This window comes from Mirounga angustirostris, unplaced genomic scaffold (assembly GCF_029215605.1).
Source record: "Mirounga angustirostris isolate CCGP_5_RB_7025 unplaced genomic scaffold, mMirAng1.0.hap1 SCAF_2, whole genome shotgun sequence".
Classification (NCBI taxonomy): domain Eukaryota; kingdom Metazoa; phylum Chordata; class Mammalia; order Carnivora; family Phocidae; genus Mirounga; species Mirounga angustirostris.
This window is the reverse complement of record NW_026991710.1, coordinates 186,186,581-186,211,201: the sequence shown is the minus strand read 5'-3', so window position 1 is coordinate 186,211,201 and position 24,621 is coordinate 186,186,581. Positions and strand designations below refer to the sequence as shown.

At 38.9% G+C, this 24,621-nt stretch overlaps 1 protein-coding gene across 15 annotated transcripts in view; it reads right to left on the bottom strand.

Annotated features, from left to right (window-relative positions):
* The window catches only part of SORBS2 (sorbin and SH3 domain containing 2), a 181,470-nt gene that overhangs the window by 48,433 nt on the left and 108,416 nt on the right, over positions 1–24,621 (bottom strand). For 10 of the 15 annotated variants that reach the window (XM_064585681.1, XM_064585668.1, XM_064585667.1 and 7 more), the window contains 7 exons: positions 21,645–21,783; positions 17,963–18,135; positions 13,276–13,342; positions 12,313–12,357; positions 9,344–9,533; positions 7,269–7,383; positions 133–291 (listed from right to left, as the gene is read on the bottom strand). In XM_064585681.1, coding sequence (XP_064441751.1) covers positions 133–291; positions 7,269–7,383; positions 9,344–9,533; positions 12,313–12,357; positions 13,276–13,342; positions 17,963–18,135; positions 21,645–21,783 — 888 coding nt within the window. The remainder of the gene's footprint in view (positions 1–132; positions 292–7,268; positions 7,384–9,343; positions 9,534–12,312; positions 12,358–13,275; positions 13,343–17,962; positions 18,136–21,644; positions 21,784–24,621) is intronic. The other 5 variants (XM_064585676.1, XM_064585677.1, XM_064585678.1 and 2 more) reach the window with 2 other exon arrangements.

Here is a 24,621-nt window from a genome sequence, read left to right as displayed (position 1 = left end):
AAGAAAGGGGCAGCAAGGTGGGGGTGGTGGTGAGTAGCTAGGCTCTGATTGTCCCCTTAGCCGCTGGAGAGCAAGGGCTACCCCTGAGTTTCCCGAAGGGCATTAGCAAAGGTAATGAAGGAAGGAGCTCACCCAGGTGGGGGAAAGAGCCGGGGTGCGCGGGCTTGGTAAGGGGAGGCCAGTCCTGGGCGGAGGGGAGGGGCTACCAGTTACTTCTCCGTATGGTGAAACAGAAAGAGGCTTCCGGCCAGGTTCCCTTGGAACAGGTGTCGGAGTTGTTGGGAGAGGGGGCTGTAAGAGAGAGGGGTGAAGGAAACACTGATTCATTAGATGGAGGTTCTTGATGGATTGAAGAGGACACCAGTTATCGGGAGGAAACGTTTCAGAAAAGTAAGGTGTCCCTGGGGAGACCCAGATAACTTAGGAATGGTCTGGACCCCTGAAAAGATGTGAAGACAAGGAGCCTCCCAGAAAGTGAGGAATGATCACATTTTATGAGCTATCACCCAAGAATCACCTCCTACCTGTCCACCTTCAGCTGGAGGAATGGATTTGGAGGGGGTTGGGTTTTCACACTATTGTAGCTGGCTAAGGGTGGGGAGAGGGTGAGTAAGAGAATCCCACTCTGGTTTGGTTGACACTGTAATTCAGAGAAAAAGCCAAGTTGACTTAGTTGACTTGCTCCCCTCCAGTGGTTTCTGAATATTGTATTTAAGATAGGAAAACTAGGGGTGTTAATATAAACAGCTTGAGAAAATACATACAATTGCTTTAGTAATGGAAAAACCAGACGTGGAGCATTTACTTTATCCAACAATATCCTGAACGCTTTTACATAATTAGATGCCTGATCAGACTGATTCAGGCTATTGACTTAATATTAAATGAAGATGCTTCACGTACTACATATGGGTTATTACTTCTTTGACAATTATTTCATGACACTAAATAAACATGGTGCAGTTGGACTAATATTTAAGTCAGGGGAAAAAAAAAACACCCTAGTTCCCTAAAAGCCATTCACCCTGGCCAGGAGAGGACATATTCTTTGTAATATTGAGTGTTCTGAGATAGTAGTCCATATTCAAACAAAAGTCACTATTTTGACATTAGCTTGTCTAGGTGTTTTATTGCTTTTTTGAATTCCCAATCATTTTGTTAATAGTATACAGTCTGTGTGCAATAATCAATTATATCCAGAGTATTTTTAGAGATGAGCATTTTATTTCAATATTTTCTAATAGGAGATTATAATGGTGTAGCTACAGACAGTGACAGGAAAATTTGAGGCATCATAACAAAATAGTGAAAGGGCCTAAGTTATCCAAAATATGTGGTGATCATAATGATAAAGACCGTGTAGTAACTCTGGGGGATGTTTATGGTGGAATGGTGAGTGATAAAAGCTGAATATGATCATGTGTTTGTACAATATTTACAATGATATCACAAAGCCTGTGTGTGGATGAGCACAGGAGGAAAACACACACATATACAAAAACAAAACAAAACAAAACAAAAAACAACCCACAATGGCGTTCTGGTATTGAGATTGTTCTTTTCCTTCTTTTAAAATATTATTTTGCTTTACTATTATAATGTTGTGGAGAACATCCTGTAATTACTATGGCAAATGTTGCAAAAAACTTGATTCAATTTACAATTGATTCAATAGTACAAAAGTACTAATTGAGATTTTGATCTTAACCAAAATACTGTTTTTCTCCAGTTATCATTTAGATATTGGCCGCAGGATATGAATATTTTATGGAATAGTTCTACTAGAGCTGATTTTTAGGGTAATTGACATTAGAGAGAATTTTCTTTTCTTTCTTAATTTTTTTTTTTAAGATTTTTATTTATTTATTTGAGAGAGAGAAAGAGAGAGCACGAGCCTGGGGGAAGGGCAGAGGAAGCAGACTCCTTGCCGACGGGGGACTCAATCCCAGGACCCTGAGATTATGACCCGAGTCAAAGGCAGCCACTTAACCGACTGAGCCATGCAGGTTCCCTGACATTAGAGAGAATTTTCTAGTAGTTTTTGTTCTGTGTAGAGAGGCCTAGTACTTCTTCCACAAGAAAACAAATCTTTGGTTCTTTCAAATCTCATTGTTTTTAATATTATAAACTTAATAATATTACCAATTCTTGGTTTTATAATTCTGCTTTCACATATAGTACTTTGTTTTGCTAAAGGGAGATAGAAATTTCTCTTAGAGAAAACGGATTTGTTTAAAAAATATTTTGAACAGCAGAGGGCAGCAAATTTACTAAACAAATAAGTGTATTTACCAGTGGTTACAACTTCACTTTGACTTCCACTTTAAGAAAATATGTAACAAACAGATATACGAAATCCTGATTTATAGAAATATATTTCTATGACAGAATGTGGAGTGCTTGCTTCGGCAGCATATATACTAAAATTAGAATGTGGAAAAGGAAGAATATCTACCATCCTGCAACATAGCTCAGAATGACTGTTTTTCATGACTTATGATTTTATAGATTAAAAATTTAATTTATAGTCTCAGTGGGCAACTATCTAGAAATTAGCAGAGAGAATGCCCCAAACAATGATCATTGGTAATTATCTATAACTTTCAAACTTAATGAAAGGCATACATTTGAGTATAGCCTTTATGGTAAAGAAATGCAAGCGGCAGGGTGCCTGGGTGGCTCAGATGGTTAAGCGTCTGCCTTCGGCTCAGGTCATGATCCCAGGACCCTGGAATCGAGTCCCGCATCGGGCTCTCTGCTCCTTGGGAGCCTGCTTCTCCCTCTGCCTCTCTGTCTCTCATGAATGAATAAATAAAATCTTTAAAAAAAAAAAAAAGAAATGCAAGCGGCAGAGCTAGAATTTTCTTTTCACTGTGGTTGACCTATTGAATTGCTTTAGTTATGCAACAATGGTATGTATTATGTAGCAATTTAGATCCACTGCTAAGGGACACAAAAGCCTCACAAAAGTCAGTGATAACATATACACATGGTCAGCCAACAGACAATATACACACTGATAATCTCACTAAATCAACACTGTCCATGGGTAACTTGAAAGTTCCTTTGAGTTGTTTGACACCAATATGAGCACTCAGAATCTCACTTAGGAAGAAGCATGATTATATGTTACTCTAATTGCTCATAAAAACAACAAAAAAGCAGATACACTGTTGCACATTTTTCTAATCTTTTTTGTTCTCTTCTCATTTTGAAAAACCCGGCACATCTGTGCTGAAAACAAATGTGTATCAGTGCAAGAGGAAGTGTTTAAGAAAATCTAAAACTATAAATCAGACAGGATTCTTATTTAAAGGCAACCAAGGGTGAACCATTTTTAAAGTTCTTATGTTTTCTACAATTTCAAAGCATTTAGTTGCTTTTGAGGTTACAGAAATTCTACTATTCTCAATATTCTCATTGCAGGTGTATAATTTTTATATGTTTTTCCAAACAAAAAGAAGTACCAATATAACGTAATACTTTAAAATTTATGCTCATTAGATTTTAAAGCTTTAATGGTATTCACCACTATGTTTTATATTTATTGTGGTTCCATGATAAATGATATACAAATTGTCAGCTGGGTTCAAACCACCAGATGAAACTCCCCAAATTTTTATACGTTAAGCTTTGACGATCTTAACTGATAAGGAAGTGTAAGTTCACTGCGGGTTTAAATTGCATTTCAACTCTGCACCATGCTTTCGAAGATTATTCCTTTCTGCTTTATTCATTATGTGCTGGCTTAGTTATTGTAGAGAAAGGTAATGTCTTCATATTGTTTTCATTTTATCATGTGTAGATGGATCCTGAGTAAGTGCTTAATTTAATTTACTTTAATGTAATTTAATTTGGGCTCACCTATAAATATATCCAATCCAGATGGGATGTAAAGTTTTTATTAATATAATCTCAGCAGAGAGTTTGTATGATTGCCTCATGGACTACATTGTGGTTCAAGTCCGTTAAAGATAAATTCCTGGTAATTGCGAAGTACTTTTGTAGATCAAATGTTAGGCCCCTTTGATCAGTGTTTTCAAATTTATAGTCAAATGAACATCTACATGCTTCAAAAAATTGCATTGACCTTTACTTTCCTGCTAAAACCATAAACACTTATTCCATTGATTCCTAAGGAAGAAAGGGATCCCTTTGGCCAGAGTCTGGGGGAGGACTTTTATTCAAGCAGTACGGCCTCCTCTGCCCACCGTGTACTCCAGGGAATCAGGGAATTAGTGAACCACAGTTATAATAGCCATGTGTCACATCTATTGCGTGTGCTGTGATGGAGACCCACTGTGCCTTTCGTCGCTAGGAGAGTATAGACTTCACAGATGAGCCACAGAACAGGGATTCAGCCTCATCAATTTTACCCACTAACTGCAAGGGTAAAACCTATATTCATTCATTCACTTATTCATTCAATGACTATTCACTGAAGAGCTACCATGTGCCAGGCATTGTGCTGGGTGCTGGGGATACAATGGGTGAGCTCGACATGGTCCCTGCCTTCAAGATGCTTAACATCCAGTGAGGGACACAGACAAGGAAACAGGCCATTAGAATTCAGTGTGTGAGGAAGAAATGCCTCATGCTACAGGCTCACAGCAGGGGAGGTTTACCCCCGCCCCCCGGGGGTGGAGGCATCAGCCATGATGCCCTGGGGGAAAAGAGACAAGGCCACAGGTGAAATGCGATGGAGAGAGAGCTTTCCTGGCAGCGGAAGGGCCTGTGACAAGTCCAGGAAGGCGGGCATTGAAGGCTGTCTGCACAACTTGAGTATGGCGAGTTGGCAGGAAGGGCAGGAAGAGACGTGAGGCTGGCGAGGTCAGCGGGGGCCAGATCCCAAGGTTTTTTGGAAATTACATGAAGAAATTTAGGTTTTGCTCTAAGGATACTTGAGGAGCATTAGGGACACTAATTAGGTGGCTGTCCCTGTCATGCAGGCAATGGAAACACTATGGGCCAGAAGAGAGGAACGGCAGGGGTAGGACTTCGAGATCTTTGGGAGAGAGGGGAGTCCAGGGTGACACCTGGGAAGACTGGGCAGATGATGGTGTCATCTAGGAATTCAAAAGAGCAACAGAAAATTACCGAGAGGTTGTGTATTATTTACAAAAACTAAATAGGAAAAGAGCAAAGGAATGCTCACAAACCATCTGGGAGTAAAAAGACAGGAGAGCACATTCCATTGAAATCCTTCAGTTTTGTTCACTTGCTGTTACATTACTTGCATTTAGCCAATCTGCTCTCCATCCTCTCCATCTTGTGGGTTGAAGATGCTCCTGAATCGTATGTAAATTACAGCAGTAGATAACCAGTCTCTGCGGTATCACTGCACTTAGCCTTTTGTTTTTTCTCTGATTTAGGGAGGCAATGAGAATGAATTCAGGATTGATGACAAGGGAAAAATAGCCTGTTCCTAGAATAAAAAAGGCTGGCCAAAATGATACAGATGACTAGCCCAAATACTTTTGCACAACGTTGTCCCCCTGCAAAATTGTTTAGGAGGAGTAAAAATGTTGGTTCTTTCTACTTCTCCATAAGATATCCATTCTCATTTCCTTCCAAGTTTCTTGGTTCCTTCCACTTTTTCCCTGTGGCTGCTGAGCCCTATCCATGCCTAAATCTCCAGCTATGCAAATGCTCCGAGAACTTTCTATTCTTCTTAGAATACAAGCCGAGCTTTGCATACTCATCAAAAGAAAGACTCAAAGTTCCTCAGGGTAGAGACTGTGCCTTGTTCACTACTGTGTCCCAGCACCTAATACAATGTCTGGCACATAGTTGGTGCTCAATAAATGTTGTTGAATGAGTAAATAACAGAAATATCCTGGTGAGGAAGCTTCTAAAATCAATCCTGTTTCCTGAGACCACAGCTTTGAAGTGTTCAGTACAAACACAACATACTTATAAATTGTTAGAAAGATCATCAATGATCATTTTGTTATTTACGTTTAAATCTAAGGCTCATTATTTTGCGTAATTAGTTTGCTACTTTCAGTTTTATGCAATGGTAACATCGTGGTTCACTCAATTCTCAGACTAGAAATTTCAAAGTATCATGATATTCAAGCGTATAAGCTAGTGAACGGGTTCTACGTTTGCACTAAGCCTGCAAACCAATGGTGTTCTTTTTTTTTTTTCTTTCAGTTTTTCTGGTGAATTCTGTTACTCTAAAAGATAGGAGTTATTTGAAGAAAGGCAAAGAAGGCTTACATAAATATTATGTAGGAATTATGTGATTATAAGGTTTTTGAACATGTTTCTTAAGAACATAACCATCAATACAGGGTTTCAAAAACTAAATCAAGGGCACTCATGTTGGGTGTGGTAAGGCAAAGTTTTCCAATCAAATTTCAGGGCTGGCCTTGCATTATATATAATAATATGCTTTCTTGGATACTCTTAAAGGAGTGAACAAAGAAAAGCCTTTTTCCTGTTCACTGACAGCACCCCAAATTCTTTTAAAACAACGGGAGAGTGTAAATTATAAATGGATCTCTAGAAGCAGGTTTTGATAGAGATGCAAAGGAATTACAGTTTCAAAGAGATCCCAAGGGCACTGATCTAGGAGGGAAAGCAGGACTCAGAAAGGAGGACTGGGAAAATAAAAACCGAGAGGGCCAAGGAATAACCTATTTGTTAAATTGCACTTAGAAGAGGCAAGTTTATGTATCTTTTTGTTTGTGTATATGAAATAACTAGAAAAACATTCTGCCAAGTTAAATATAATCTTGATCCATTAGATTGACAATCAGGAAGCTTGAGGCTTGGTAACCTGAGAGAGATTTAACAAGAATCAATTAAAACAACTTGTTTTTTTAAAGAAAGGCATTTGGGAAATTTCCCCTTAATCCAAAGAAATATTAAGCAAACGATATAGGAAGGGATGGGGACTGTGTGGGCCCATTTGTATCAGAGAGACTAATGAATGATTTTTCTCATTAGCAATGTAGACTGGTAATTAAGTATTGCATTTATGAATTTTTAAACAGTTAAGCTCAGGGCCATGATTAAGCACAGCTATAGTTAAATGCAAATGGGTCCCCTATTTGGTTGGTAGGGACAATATGTTAGACAGCGTATCTTCAATTCTCAGACAAGATGCACGAATCACGATACAAAATCAAGTTGATTTCTAAACACTGCCAAATCCACAAATCAACTTTGCGACAAACATTGCTAAATGATACAAACTTCAGGTCTGCTTGGGAACCCAGAAGCCTAGAGAACTGGCATTCTGTTTAGTGACAAGTGCTTACTGGTCTTTCATGCTGGAGAATGGATGACTTCCCAGGTTCATATTCAAAAATACTCCTTGGCTCAGAACGAAATTTTCTTGTGTCCACTTTTCTATCTGGAGGATCCCAGTCATGCCTAGAAATAAACAACAATTATATAAAAATAATTCTATATGCTTCAAGGAGTACTAGAAAACCACTTGCTATCTGTTTGCAAAGTTAATCTTAGTACAGATTTTTAAAAAGTATCTCAGGATAAAAAGTTAATCTGCAAAAAAACCACATTCATATGTTGTTTTACATAAATGATTTAAAGAAAGCCATTCTTCTATTTCATATTATATTTTCCTCTAATTTTTTTTTCCATACATGATCCTGAAGGCTCAATAACTCACACAAGGGGCATATGGATGGATATACATGCAGCCAGTGCTCTGCTTGGGAAACCCTTGGGATGGTATACAAATTACAGCTGTGTATATTTGTGTTTAGAGTAAATGGCGGTTATGGTCCATTGAGTTAATGTGAGTTTAGCTTACCACTCTGTGACCTGGCATCCTTGATCCAAAGTGACAAGGAGGAATGCGCACGCCATGCTTGATCTTATTTATCCTGCAAGTGGCGTCACAGTTTGGGGAAAGTACAAAAGTGTCACTTGGGCTGCCATCCACAGAAGCAAGCTGTGTGGCAGGGGAGAGCCTCCTTTGATATTACCCTTGAAAACCCAGAGTCAGACAGCCATCCTCTTGCATAAGAGATCTTGGAAGCGGCTCTTTTTCCTGAACTAATATCCTTCAAAAGGAGGTCAACGAAGGACTTTGAAAGTAAAGCTTTTCTAGGTAGCCAGAGGGCAAAAGAAGGCTTCCTTTGAGACAATGTATATGGAAGCCATCTAGAAATTTTTAAGACGTTATCATATTTCTTAATGATTTATTTCTACTAAACATAGGACAAATAATACATTTAAATTTGAGTTAATTTTGGTTTTTTTAATAGCAGAGATGCCATTTTGTGCTAGACTTTTATTTCTCAAATTTAAGGCATCACACTTATAAACATATAGTTTATCATGAGGAGATTAAAGCGAGGCTCTCTTCACACGTGATATGTGTCTATTTCGTGGTATCTTGTATCCTCTATGATCATCAGTTACTCTTAATGGTACAGTGGGGTAAATATAATATTTATGGGATGGATATGATAGGTGGGTGCTTAATAATTAGCATTAATGCTGAATAATTCCTATATTGTTATTAATTGCTAGGATCACATGAGCTATTGCTTTAGTTAGAGCTGAGTTTGAATCCTGGCTTGGACATATGAGCTGTATGAGCTGAGCCATTTACTTTCATTCTCTAAACCACAGTTTCTTCTCTCTAAAATGGGTTTAGAATAGAACATATCTCATTGGGTCATTCTCAGAATTAAATGACATAATAGAGGGAAAGTACTTAGCATAGTGCTCGCCTCATAGTGAGCTCTCAATAAAGGTTACCTATAAGTAGGATTATTAGCCATAATCCTAATAAAAATTGGGCAGTAAAAGTGTGTTTATAAATTTTTATTTTCGTGTGAATAGTTTCTATAAAAATTTCAGTGGGGAAATGAAAATTAGTATCATCTTGAGAAGCTGATAGAAATGAGTCACAAATAGACACTAACTAATACCTTATTTATTATTTATGAATAACCTTGCCTGCTTTCAAAAAGAGACTGTTGTGTACCAGAGGGGAAATTGTAAATCATTAATAGACCTAACATTTCAAATCTGAGGAAAATGAAAATTAACTGCAGAGTCTCTGACATGCAATGTCAGAGGGAGTATGTGTCAGTTATTTCTATTTATTTGTCTTCTTACATGCATTTATTGATCAAAAAGACTGTGCTCCTGTTAACTCAAGCTTCGCTGATTATGATACTATGAATCAAGATTGTGCTTGCCACAATCGCAATAGAGGTCAACATGGCGCATCCGTTGACTCAGGTTCCACGTGTCCTATCTCGGTAACGTAAGCACTGAGTCTTCTACTAAATGTCAGATGATCTTACTTTTATCCTAAACTAAATATAGGCCACTTTGGGGGAAAGTGCCTTACTTTTCGGTTGAAGATCGATCTCTTGGCCGAAGTGGTGGGACTGGAGGAGGAACATGTGGTGGAGGGACAGGGGAGGAGGCGTCCTTAAAGACTTCGGTGCCATTGTCGGAGTGGCTTTTGGAGAGGGGTCTGTAGGTCTGGGTCTTTGCAGCAGGATGTGACTGAGTGCTGTAGGGTGAGTTGTACAGGCCTATCATGAAACACAACACAACAGAACAAACAGAAGCAGATAAAATTTTAAAAGCACATCAAATTATTTATACCCCACAAAATATCCGGTAATTTTCCCAACATGTTTATCAGTAAGCATATTCATGACGCATGCATTGGGCAGTATTTCTTAATCGATTGATGAATATTATTAATTTATTCAGCGTGTTTACTATACTGATTTGTTATTGATACATTCTGTACACAATGACTGATTACAGTAAATCTTCAACAATCATTTTGAAATTAGTAATAATTCAGACTGGCATTAGGAATAAATTTAGAGGTACTTGGCAACTATTCTCCGGGATAATATAAATTAATAACATAGTTAAGTTTTCAGAGGAAGATTAAAAATAGTTCACAGAACCATTTCCAAATATCTTCTATTACTTTAAAAGCTCTGATTTACATGTGATAACTGACATGTTAATTGCAATCAAACAAAATATTGAGCAAGTTGTATATGTGCTGTGTATAAGCCTTAAGCAAGGCTTAAGGACACAAAAATCCTCTCTAAGCTTCTAGTGTATCTGGGGAAATGAGACATGGATAGAATTGTGATCGAAAATAATTGGTAACATGATAAAGGCCAAATGAGGAAAATGCATATTAAGAATTAAAGATTTTAGAAGATGGTAGATTGGTCAGAGGGGCTATTATGGAACTCATGGCACTGGGGTGAACCCTGGAGGATTGGTTTGGGTGGGTGGGTGAGGGAAGTGGGCAGCAGAGATGGCTTAGGAAAAACAAAAACAAAAACAAAAAGAGGCAGGAAGGACTGGACATAGCCCAGCGGCACGCAGGGTTTGTAGAGAGGGGAGACGGTGGTTGCAGTTGTCTACCAAAGAAACAGTGAAACTATCACGAAAGGGCTCTGCAAGTTTATATGTAACTACTGTTCAATTTACTAATTACTAATGGATACAGAATTTCAGTAAAAATCATTATAAAAATTCTGAATCTCCTGCCACCTCAGTCTTTTGAGTTAGGTCAATTTTCATTCGTCTGCTTCTCCTGAGGGTCCATACAAATTGCAGTGACAAACGAAAAGACAATGTCCGGGGGCTCCTGGGTGGCTCAGTTGATTGAGCATCTGACTCTTGATTTCGGCTGAGGTCATGATCTCAGGGTCCTGGGATGGGGCCCCGCCTCGGGCTCCGTGCTCATCAGGGGAGTCTGCTTCTCCCTCTCCCTCTCCCTTTGCCCTTCCCCCTGCTGGCACTCTCCCTCCCTCCCTCTCTAAAATAAATAAATAAATCTTAAAAAAGAAAAAGAAAAAGAAAAGAAAAAGACAATGTCTGCACTTACTATTTTGCCTGGATTCTACAATCAGACTTCAAACTTACAGCTTGTTAAAAACAAAACAGGCCCCAAATGGAGTCACTCATGTATGCTGAGCCCCATGTCACCGAATGGAGACTTAATTACAGTTTTGGCTCTGCTAGAAAACCAGACAGTCAGGAATCACCTGACCAGCACTGGTGAGCTCACCTGCCATCCCCTAAAGGAGAAGTAACCTTGTAATCACCTACCGACTTTTTTTTTTTTTTTTTTCCCGCCTAGTATAGCTTCCTTGTTTGGCTCCTGTCTATGAAAGTCTTTCAGAGCTCCTTTCTATCTGCTAGATTGGATGCTGCCGGATTCGTGAATCGTTGAATAAAGCCAATAATATCTTTAAAATTTACTTGGCTGAATTTTGTTTTGTTAACAAGCTAAACCCAGGAGGTGAGTCTGGAATACCTGTGGCTAGGAATAAAAGTTGAGGGAGACATTTTCCTGGGCTTCCCGGTATCACCGGGAAGAGGGAGGACCGACACCTCAGAGGTCTTGCTGCTTGGCTAACCTTGTTCTGCCCGGTCTTTCTTCTCCATTTGTCTTTGGAGACTAGTTAGCAGAATCCCTAACAGGTAAGGGGCCCGAGTGCCAGCCTTCAGGCATCAAGGAGGGGAGAATCTTGTGCAGTTCTAGGGCAGGTAGCAAGGGGACCCCTACAGGAGGTGAGGTTGCAGCTGCTGGGGAGGTGAGCAGCCTGAGCCTCCGAGCCCGCTCTAAAGAAAGGAAAACCAGACTGTACAACAGTCTCCAGCCTGGGGCTGAGCGGGGACAGGAAGCCCTCTATAGGATCCCCTAATGTGACATTTAGGAGAAAGGGAAACATTTTGTAGGGGTACTTCAGCCTGCAAGCACGTCACACGATACCCACACACTCAAATGCAAGGAGAAACGCCCAGAATTGTGGTCGTGCCATGAGGACTGTTGGCAACCCTTGAGTCAGGAAAGCGGCCCAGCAGAGTGGGATTTTTAAAAAATCCTTCAATGAATGGTTGCATTTTGGGAGCACAAGCATGGACAAAGTCACAGAATACTTTGCTGGACTTGTTTTTTGTGAAGTGTATCTGAAAGATCTTACGCAACTGTGATCACTCTCGCTGCTGATAAAAGGAGATCTTTATCTGACTTTGTACCCTAGTTACAGTGTGTTCTTTCAGACTGTCCTTCAGACTTGGGTTAAACATTCCTGAAGCCCAGAATAAAATGACAGTGAGAATGAATGAGAGAAAACAGTATTAGTTCTCATTTCCATGAGAAAAGATCGATCCTTTGGTCATGCATGCTTTGAGAAAAGGGAAAGAGCATCCTCTTAATTGTATAAACTGAAAACATGCGGCTCAAACAGGGGTAAAAAAGTGAGTGTGAAGTGCTTCCAAGCATTGCCGAGCATACGTATTCATCGCGAGCAAGGAAACCCGTCCTACCTGCGTTATATGTATAAGGAGTATTATACATGTCTGTGTCATCATCTAGAAAACGAAACATAAATATTATGGTAATACAGATTTGGTCACCATATCATAACAAGATAGTAGAATTTCAGAGAAACAAACAAACAAATTTGGTAGAAAACCAATGTATTGGGTGCCTGGGTGGCTCAGTTGGTTAAGCGACTGCCTTCAGCTCAGGTCATGATCCCCGGGTCCTGGGATCGAGCCCTGGTTGGGCTCCTTGCTCAGCAGGGAGTCTGCTTCTCCCTCTGCCCCTTCACCCCACTCCTGCTCTCTCTGGCTGGCTCTCTCCCTTTCTCTCTCTCAAATAAATAAATAAATAAATCTTAAAAAAAAAAAAGAAAACCAATGTATTTTGCCTAGTTCATAATACCACTTTTAAAACTTTTCTAATATTGTTTTGTTGCTGGGCTTCTGCAGTTTGTCTTCGCTTGTCTGTAACCTATTTGCTCGGTGGCCCTCTCCCCAGCATACAAGGTCAATGCCTTTTCCTCACTTCTTCAGGCAACCTTCTCTTCAGAATCATGCATTTCCTCAGGGAAGTGCTTTAAAGATCTCTTGTCAACCTTGTGAGACCTACCTCTGCTCACTCTCTCGACAAGCAGCTGACATGTGTGGACAGAGGAACAATGAGTCTGTCTAAGCACACACCACGCCACAGCGCTCCAGACTGTGGACAGGGAAGGAGGGAGGGAGCAGAGGACCTGGCAGCCCTCCAAGGGTCAGCTAATAAGAGGCTTCTTGGCAGCTCAGGAGTGAGGCTGGAGCACAAGTGTCTGTGATTGGAGGGTGATAGAAGGCGAGCAGAAGAGAAAGAGGGAGGGCTGTGGTGTTGCTAGGCCCTTAACAGTTTGTGTGAACCAGAACTATACAGGAGTCTACATATACATCCTTCTGCCAGGAGGATCTGATCAGAAAACAGAGTAACATACATACCCGGCTTGTGCACCATGTGAATTTGCTTGAACATGGTCTTGTACCAGTCCTTTGGTCTGTCAACCGTCTATAAAAGAGAATGTCCAGGAGTTAAAAAAACTGGTTCCAAATCAACAGTGTTCCTCAACGTTCTTCCTTCTATATTGTATCTTTTCTCATAGCAGATTTCTGTTCTGGGATTAAAGACAAAATCTAGTTCATGATGACAGTAACTTCTCCAGTTATGTCTGCAGTTTGTAAATATGTCACCCCTTGTTTGAGTTGAGGCTGAACTGGCACATTATATGGTATGGTTTTAATTTTCGCAAATCATACTGTGCCCAGCACTGAATAGTTGATATTTGCACAAACGTATTTATATCAAATGCATGGAATAAAAGTTGTGGTGTTGTCATGGTTTGCTTAACTCCTTTTGGTGATAATTATCATTATCCTTAAAAACATTTTAGTGAGTGTTCTGTTCAAAACATTATTTTTAGAATTACTAGGGGATAATTTTGACTTTCAAACTGTATTCGGATCAGCTTCAACTTAGAGAAAAATATGACATAGTCCTGCAGCAAATCTAAAAAAGGTGTAGATATTGTTTTGAAATTGTTTAAACATGATAATAAAATACAGGCAACATTTGCTTGGCTAAATTGTAAATTCCTTGGGAGTAGAAGCTCCTGACACACCCGGGGTTTGGGCATGATAGAAACAGTGGACTGTAGTGGAAAGAAGAAATTAGTGTCAGCTCAACCTAGATTCAAATCTTGCTTCCTTTAATTATTGTTTCCTACTTCCTAGCAATATGAATTTGGGCCAGTTAGGTAAGCTTTTAGGCCTCAGGTTTGTCCTTTCTAAGATGAGATTATATCTACATCAGAGGGTTGTTATGGAAATGGAATGAAGCCTCATATACAATAAGACCTAGAACAATGCCCAGAATATAAGCTATGCTCAAGGAACATTACATATTTAAGGATAAAATAGTGAGTGAATCCAGGTTATTGGATGGAACGCTACCTGATTATACCTGTGAAAGTAGACCTATACCTGTATAATAATAAAGATTTTGCTTGGCAAGATCTTTATCTCAACATTTCCAGAAATACTCCAGCAAGAAACTCAATCATTCTGTGTACAGTCATAAATAAACTGGATTTTCCGAGACAGTTTTCTTGATAGAAAATATTCTGTTAGGACTGCCATAAAAATATTCTTGTACTTTTTTAGACTGAGCTTTGGTATGGATCTTATATCCTACTTTTTTCCCTCAGAAATGTGATAATTGCATTTTCATCTGGAAATTGAGGGGTTTGTGCCAAATCTAAATTTATTTTTGTCTCTAAGAATATATGGTTCTGATAATCGCTATAAATATAGATTAGCATTAAGAGCTACTTGACTTTGTTATGAATCACCTCTTCATTCATTCGACGCTCTTTCTACAATGGAAAAGCTGAGGAGATTGTTGATTGACCTTATATTCAAATGGCGGGAGCTGGTGGGAGGGGGGCAGTGATGAAGCGGGCATCTAGTTTTATTCCTTGCTGGTTTAAACATAGTAGCGAACATGTATCTTTCAGGGACATGTTCATAAAAGATCAATTTCTATTTGGTTAAGCTTTATTTCCTTCAGGTATTCAGCAACAGAAAATAAGACATAACTTAACGCACACATGTTTCCCAGCCATCCTGGACACAACCAATAGCAACAAGGAAATCGAGTAAGTAAGTTATATCACTGTATATGGCAATGTATCTTGACAGGATTTTTTTTCTTCACTTGCTGGAGGGCACGGATCAGGCAGGAGCTCAGTTCTGCCATCTGCTAGCTTTATATGGTGAGTGCAGAGATGCCAGAAAATGCCCAACTGGTTGGCAAAGAGGAATATGAAACTGGTATAAGGCAATACTAAAACTCTCTGTCCCTTTCTAAAAGAAGCACTCTAAACATTTAAAGTTTCTTTTATAAATGGCTAAATTTATAAATTAGCATAACCCCAGTGTTTATGGCTAATACTGAGATGAAGTAAATAGAAGTCTACTCAAATTTACGGACGTTTACTTTCGTATGTGTCCTTCAAGGTTATTTTGTATGCACAGTTAAGTACTAGCAATTCACTATTCAGTTGTTTCCTATAATCTTGACAGAATACACCTGCATTTTACATTGCTACAGTTTACAAAGCATCAGAACTCTACATTGATGTATCATGCAGAGACTTCCAAAAAGGGAAAGGACACATATTTTCTACACAAGAGTGTACAGGGATTCTATTCTATTTTTGCCCCTCTCTAGCTTTGAAAAGGCTCAAACAGTGTTATATTTGAACTAGAAGAAAAGATTCTTGTATTTCACGTAACTAGCTGGCTTTAATTAGACAACCTCCTGGGACCTGAACCCTAGCGATTTTTGTTGCCGTTAAGAATGGCAGTAAAAGGCTAACACAGACTCCCAGGTCACACGAGAGAGAGCAGACGGGGGAGCCTTCGTTCAAATAACTCAAAGGTACATTTGTTGACTTTTGGCTTTCTAGAGTTTCTAGTTTACTTTACAAAATTTTGTTTCCTTGGTATAGGCTGGTTGTCTAAAATGAGACCATAACATGATACACTGAGACAGGACTGCTTTTGGTGGCTACACTGAGCAGAATTCCATGTGAAGCAATTTGAGTCTGATAATCATTACTTTCTACACGGATGAGAAAGAAAAACAACCTTGGAGATTCTTGGCCTGCTGTGGCTCAGAGATGGCCTGACTCAACATTTATAAACACAGCTATACTTGGGGATGTGCTCAGCAAGGCTAAAAAATAGGGACCATGAATAAGAGTCTTCACAGACCTGCACCTTCTTTGTAAAGTTTTAAAAGTCTAAATAAGAGCACAGCTGTACATAAAAATTATGGTTCCTTATAAGGAACTTCTGGGCTGCTTATATTTTCTTTTCTATTTTATGGAAGGAAAACTAGCATTGAATGTTTAGTACATGTGTTTGCTTATGCATATCTAAACATGCTTTTGATTTGCAAGTAGAAAGACAATATAGAATTTTAATACTCCTTGATTTTCACTAACCATCTATGACGCCTGTTTCTTTTTTCCTTTTGAAAACTAACAAGTCCTTGCTATGTAAGAAAATTATGACTTATGGATAAAAAAAAATGGTCCAGCTTTTTGTGTTGTTTCTTATATATCATTTATCTATGTTAAAGACACACTCAGAGATCTCAGATACAATCTTTTCAGACAGAAACCTATAACAACATAGAACCAGGGATCTCTTAATGTGTGCATCTTCTGTGACTTGAGGGTCAAGGAAACAAAACCAGGGACACCATTCCTGTCTGACACTGCATCCCTACATTATTTGGAAAAAAGATTTCAAATTTAACCATTCTGAGTCTGAAATCTTAAAAGGCAAACAAATGACAAGACACCATCACCAGAAACATGTAGTTGTCATAGGACTGTCAGTCACAATCTCTGAACTTTTTCTGTTACTTAAATATGACAATCATCAATTCCAACATAGATCTGTGGGACTTTGTAATTAGCCACATTCAGTGTTCCCAGAATCTAGCGAGTCTACAACCCCAGCAACTGCTGTACCGATTGACTTTCTGGCTTTCGGTTCTAATACAGATGCTTGGAATAATCAATTTTTAACTCTTCTCTCAGAGCGCTTCATCCCCACATGAGAGATGCAATCTTACCACTGCTTTTTTTTCCTGATCCCTTTCCCATTCTTTTCCTCTATCTGCTATTGTCTTTGGCCCCCCAGGGTTTGCATTCCAGGGAAGCAGCTCTTGGCAACACCTCCCCCCTCCAACCCCCAGGTATGTGGGTGTTGCAGGCACTTGTGTTCTGCCTGCGCCCCCTTCTTGCACAGCCCCCCAATTCACCTGCAGAGGCGCGGCTGCTCTCATCCTGGCTCCCAGAGTCTTCCTTCTGCCGGCTAGCCCCAACCTTCTCTGCAAGGAGACTGGTCAGCGAGCTGCTGCCTGCCCAGGCTCTCTCAATAGCTGCCTCTGCTGAGCTTTGCCAGAAGGGGCTGCCCTGACACACTGAGCAATGCTTTGGCAGAGTTTAAAGACTTAAAAAAAAAAAAAAAATCCAAACACTTTCATTTATCATTCCTGAGGGCTTGCAGCGGGCACAGCTGAAGAGGGACACTAAAATGTGTATTTTTCTTCAGTTTTTCCTTTCCATGACATTAACTCCCTTCACTCTAATCATCTCACCTCCCAATGCCCAATTCACAGCTCCCAGTCTCCTGATGTGAACACACAGCCGTTTCAAGAAACAAATCGCTCGTTTATTTGCAATGCATGTGGGAATTTAATGCAGCCAAATAATTCACATTTCCTCCTTCCTTCTCTTTTCTCTCTGTTGCCCTAACACTCCTTGGAAAAAGGTAAAACAAAAAACCTTTTTTTTTTTTTTTTTGGTTTCCCATGATCACAGTTTTCATGATTTTCAATTAAAAATGCAAAAACAGATTGTGTGATCAGCTTCGATTGACAAGTTCTTTTTCTCTTTCTCTGCCACACACAGCATAATATTTCCTGAGAACTGAGATGGCACAGAGGGCCATCCTCATTATATAAGAGCATCGGAATGCACAAAGCCATCGACAATCCATTCTTTGTAGAGTCTGTGCCCAGCCCTGCAACAACGCACACCCTGGCATTTCTTACCGTTCTAATTGCTGTGGGGATTCCGGATTCATCCACGGGCCCGATCCCCGGGTAGTGCGGGGCTTTGATGACCGTCACTCTCTTCTCTTCCTCTGAGGATCTGTACAGTGGTATGGAGCTGCCCATGGTGCTGTCCAGAGACTGCGCGTGCTGGGGATATGTCTCTGCGGAATCTGCGGAGACCGTGTGGGGAGATACAATGTATCAGATGCACAAGGAATCATGAATCGAAGGTGCCTCTTGTATATTGATGCCAACTCTAACATAGAATCCATTGCCATCACTATCTCTTTTAACCCGTTTACCTTACATTTGAGCCGTCTATTGTTATTATGCAGGTAGGTACCCAACACAACAATAACAACAAGGTGCTTTTCTGAAGAAGGGTGAAGGAAAGAATAGCATTTGCTGAAAGACGGTGTGACCATGTAACAGCCACTGTGTTAAGAAAGTACATGTATTACCTTGTCTTATCCTTCTAGTGTGTTAGCTCCGTTTTATAGATGAAGAGGCAGAAACTGAGACGTTAATATTATTTTTGTGAAACTCTGACTACTATTTATTAAAAATGCTGAAATGTCCTCTGAGAATAAAAGATATGACTGTCAAGTATACAGCAGCAATTTTATAAAAATAAAAACAAAAATCACATTAAGAAATCTTCACCTCTGAACATATATTTAGATGTGAAAGCTTCCGGATTAAATAAATGATTTTAAATTATTGGTATTGATGTTTATTTAAGTAGTCATGATGGCCATAATATCTTTGCCTTAACCTTAAAATACCAAAACCTATTTCTTGCCCCTTGAGTATAAAAATTGCCCTAGGCATATACATTAGATGCGATTTCTCATGTTCCTATCTTCATGCCATGTTTATTAACTTTTAGTATACTTTCCTAAGAAACAGAGAGGACTTTATGTACTATATATTCCATTTACTCTTAGTTCACAGATATCTATGAAGATCAACATTATTACCACTCATTTTGTACAATTGATAATATGACTTCCTGCTTTTTTACAATAAATTTCAAAATTTTGGTGAGCAAGAATGATTCTTGACATAGGTTGTCTGATCCGGTACTCAAAAAGGTCTCTTTTTATGTGGCTATGGAAAAGTTCTAATGTTTCAGCATTAATGGATTATCTCTCTCTCTCTCTCTTTCTCTTTCTCAAAAGATATGACTGTGTTTTTGTAACAAATTTATATAAAACTTCATAAGTAAGATTTTAAAAAGATTTAACTCATCATTATAGGGATAAGTACAGTGAGGATCCCTATAAGCTAAAATCTATAATAACATTTATAACTGCTATCATTATTATTATGGTTATGTTCAATTGAGTTTGCAACAGAAAAGCATTTTCGATCCATTTCTGATGAAGAATGGCCTCATCTGTCATTGTATGTAAAAGCAGTATCTTTTCCATGCAACTCCAGATGAAGACACAATGTGGTATTTGACTCTGATTTCCCACTTAGTCCCCAAAAGGAATTGAGTTGGGAACTATGATGGTGGTATTTTTACTAAACATCAAATATTTTTTGAGTACCTCATATGTGCAAAATCCCAGCTCAAGCAAACAGTATTAACTCTGTCTTCACATACGGTTCACAAGATTCAGTGAATTTATAGCTTACATAATACAAGTTTAGCCTTTTATTTCATTTGTCTTTTATAGGTCTACTTACTCTCATTTTTGTAGTCTTTTGGCTTCAATGCAATATAAAGTTTCTTTAAGGCAGGATAGATTTGTATATTCTCCTCAGGACCTATCTCAGCACTTGGCCGATTGGAATCTGTTCGACTGTGTTTATAGAGGGAATTTCTTTCCATGTAGTACGGTTTGTATGTGAATCTACCCATTGATATGTTCTAATATGAAAGCCTGTCTGCATTCAAGTATTTATATATTTTGTTTCTTGGGGTGGAAGGAACAAAGTTGTGTTTATTAAGACAGGTAATGAGCACAGAGAGTCAGACTCCGATAATAATTATTTGGGAAAACATTACGACCTAGAATAACTTGTAGTTTTACTATAGATGTGTGATAATGCATAGCTCTGTAAAAAAAAATCTAGGTATAATGGACTCCCGTCATAATCCTGCACTATGGACTGATTGTTTAAAACAGAGCAACATCTTGGCACAAAGGCATTCTACTTTCTTATGCTCTAAAAGGACATCATTGTAAGAGTCCCAGATGATCCCCAGGAGCAGCATCAGAGAAGGCACAAGTGTATTTAGACTTTTCTTTAATGAGTCTCAGGGCTTCTTGTAAGTGTTAGAGAGGTTCGGTTGACTACAGAAGCTGAGATCTGCAATGTACACGCTGAATGTTCCTGGGTAAGCTGATGGCATCACGTCTTTCAACAAACTGTTGGGGACGATGCTGCTTGCTGTTAATGAGGAAATGGGAGTGAAAGTCCTGTGTTCTACGTTCTTTCTGTTGCTTGTTGGTGGTGGCCAGAGCATCAGTCCTCTCCTGATTTTCTGAGAGGAGTGTAGCTGGCTCACTTTCCACCACCTTCCTCCCTGCTGTCTGGAAGCCTTCCAGTCGCTCAACATCATGGAAACTTTCTCAGCTTGAATTCGGATGATGGTTTGATTTGGTTTGATTTAGTGTTTGCGGTGTTTTTTTTTTTTTAAACATTTTTAAAAACTAAGAAATACATTATTTTCTAAACAGTCCTATTATATTTTGCCACATAAAAATGTTTGTCCTTATATGGTACAAGTTCTCATCCAGGAGGTTTCAAAGAGGTCACAAGCCCTATGAAATTATATGCTTACAATTTTTTATGAATGTTCAAATATTCATTTTTTTTTTCTGGAGGAGAAATCCCTTTCATCAAATTCTTAAATTTTCAAAGGATTAAGAACTCTCTATAAAAATCAGGGATCATTCTTTAAAGGAACTGCTATCCCTGACTGATGATGGTCTTCTGGTCTCAGTTTGAAGAGTAGTTTCCCACTTTCTGAGGCAGTGGTTTACTGTTTACTGTTTGGTGAGGCAGCCTGTCCCCTTGTTAGACTGTTTTAAGTGGTTTTTTTTTTTTTTTTTAAAGATTTTATTTACTTATTTGACAGAGAGAGAGAGACAGTGAGAGAGGGAACATGAGCAGGGGGAGTGGGACAGGGAGAAGCAGACTTCCCACGGAGCAGGGTGCCCAATGTGGGACTCAATCCCAGGACCCTGGGATCATGACCTGAGCCAAAGGCAGACGTTTAACAACTGAGCCACCCAGGCATCCCGACTGTTTTAACTGTTAACAATTCTTTACATATACCAAGACCATTTTCTACAATGAAAGCTTTTCCACAAAAAGGCTGTGTTGAACATGGAGGTATTTGCCATCCGTGGAAATGTGCTACGTGAATGTTCTGGTCATGTGAACTCTCCTACCCAACTGGCCACTTTTTTCTTTCTCCCCCAAACACTTAATAGCCTCAGAGGTAGATGCAGCCATCATCGTTTTGGGTTTGCTGGATGCCTATTTTCTCCCATGTTGAATCCTCAGCTCTTAGTTCCTCCCCTAGGATAGGGTCATTAAATAGTGGAGTATTGAATGTTTCTTCCTGCCTTTTTGAAAAATTACTCTGGGTCTCTTCCCATGTGGTTTGTACTTGCTATATTGAAATTGTCATGGAAATCACGACTATCAAATGACTCACCAAGTGAGCGGCCATGCTGCATGATAATGCTTGAATTGAGCGAGCCTGGGAGAGAGTAAGCTGAAGGGGAAAACGGCCTTTGATAGTAACTCATTGGACTCACAGCACCTCCAGAGTTTCCATTCACTGTTATCTGGCTCTGAGAAAAGAGCAAAGACATCCTGTTACAGCACATAGTCCTCTGTAAACATCATTCCTTTACATGACAATAAGAGACTTCACTCACATGACAGTCATCAGCTGTCAAATGTTTATTTACTTTGAAAACTGATGTCTAGAGGGAGAGGGTACATTTTTTCGATGTCCTCTCTGTCTTCCTTCATTTCTGAAATCACTGTCTTACATGTCAGAGGGCACAGGAGGTAATTAGGAAGAATAGAAGCAGCTGACATGGCACTCTGCCAAGAGAGATGCCAAAAGCATCCGTGGGAGTCAGCATAAAATAAACGTGGAGGGTGAATTTGCTTTTATAGTCATGACGAGTGGTCAGAAAATTGTCACACTGCTCTGCGTGAGGGATTTGAAAGGAATCTTCTTGGATAGGAAGAAGGGCATTGGTTCTCAGATTTAGGGCTATCTTCTAGTGAATGGATGTTTCTAGGCGAGGTGATAACATAAGGAACACAACTGTTTGGATTTATATATCATGAAGCAGTCTATTCTAGAAGAATCAAGCTTTTCTGATAAACCACTGGCTTCTCCCTATTCCAATCTCATTTAGCGCTTTATGGGTCTCTTTTTGGTTTCTTAATAATTTATTGTTTTGATTGCTTTATATCTGAGTATTCTATATCCCCAGTGATATCTCAAGATACTTGTTGGAGAGTCATATATCTGCTTCTATGCATTCAACCTGGGCTAATAACATAGCAGATATTCAATAGATATATATTGTAATTGAAATGGATCAACTGAGTTCATAAGAGGTTGAGCTCACCACTGTTAAGGATGCCCCTCTATCCACAACACAGCACCCAGCGTGGTAGAGATTACATAATGCATGGGAATGAGACAAAACATTAGTGAAAGCATTTAGTTAAAATACCTTACAGCTGAATACACACAAACACACATATGCACATAGAAAAAGAACCATCATTTGTGAACTTTTCCTCCTTATTTTAAAACAGATTAAACTTCTAAAATACAGGCCTGAAATGTAGGTAGTCAATTAATTGCATATTTCCATGATTTTTCACTTTAAAGCAGGTGTTTTGAAATGACCAAGAGTTAATCTAATTTCACTGTCTTGTAGCCATATCACATCTGTCCTACAGTCAATCAACATTCCATTATAATGATGGTGCTTGCTGATGACGTACTTCTCTAAGCTGTTCCAGAAACCACTCTCCTGACAGAAGCCACCATATCCTATAGGTCTGCTCCCCGAAGAGCACTGGACATTCAAACGGTGTGAGGTGCTGGCCTACCCCAAATGCTTCAGAGCCTGTCTGTAACTTTGACGGATTATTTGAGAATATTTTTCCCACCTTGCCCAAATCAGTTTGGTTGTTCTGTGTAAATATAATTCCAATCCTATTGTTATAAGGTGTTACAGTGAGTGTTTAAAAGCAGGAGAATTCTTGTTAAAAACCATCATGTTACTTGGTTACTGAACTTAGGAAAATTGCCTTGAATCCTATTTTGATGGTTTCAGTAACATTGATTATGGGTAAAAAAATAAATCCTGCAGATAGACTTAGGCTTTCATCCTGTTAAACCAACTAAGGGTTTACTAATGAAATAATACCCTTAGAATTTTAAGAAAATAATTTATTGTTAGAGTGAAATAATTATTAGGAAAATCATCTCTTGGAGAACCTAGGCGCAATTTCAATTGTAACTTGAAACTAAGTTCAGTTACAGTTAGCTCTTGTTCTGCCCACAGGACTATACGTATGCCTCTCAGTCTCCTGAAGAGTCTTGAAAACAGCAAATTGAATCGGTTGGTGCATAAATTGATATATCATCACTGTTCTGTACCTTTCGCTAAAGGCCCTACCATTCTTTAAAGTTTTAAAAATGAAGAACTATTGAAAACACAGGAGAACATGAGGAGAGGCCCAGGCCTGCTGAGCTCCTGGCTGTGGTGATAGGGGGTGGGGTGTCCCTTGCCAAGTGAGTTTTTTTTCTGTAGCCCAGTCACTAACTGGAACATTTCACAGCAAAGTTTTATATCCAGGCTTTGAATGAATATGAAATCCCATGTAAAGTATTGTTAAGTATTTAAGAAAGATACGAAAAAGTTTTTAGTATCTTTTGTCTTCTATAATTGCAACTTGAAAAACATATGGCTTATAATATTTCTCCCTGCATGAAATTTTCAGGTTTATGACCTTGACACAACATAAAATCTATGTACCATAACTAAAATTTTGTTTATAACAGTGCTTATTTCAAACTGCATTATGAAATCAATTTTAGAAAAAAATTCCTTTTTTTTTTTTGCCTAGAGTTATGTAACTTTCAAAATGAAGCCATTATCTATACATTACATGTGACTGAAAATCTGTACTTTAAAATTTCAAAGCATTTTAGTCATTTGTGAATCATTTATTAGGGACAGCTTGTCATAAAGACATATTTAAAGGATGTCCTATGTATAGGAAGTATTTCTATATTGCTCTAAGTGGAAAATACATTATTGATATATAAAACCATAAACGAATTCACAAATTTCTATGCCAGAATGGCTCAGGAAAAATAATTCCAAAAAATCAGAGGTCTAAATTTCTGCATTGTAGACTAAGAGTATCTACATCATTCATCCCTGTAAGACAGCTAGGTTCAAAAGATGTAGCTGTTAATGAGAGAGAAGCAAGAATAAGCATCATGCGGGCAGCAATTGTGTATGTGAGAAACAAGGATACATGAGCTATTCACACAGAACACATTCGTATGAATCTCAGAGGTAAACTGTTATCTACCGGGATTTAATACTGGGTTAAAATTTGTGAAAAATTTTAGACTTTCCCTA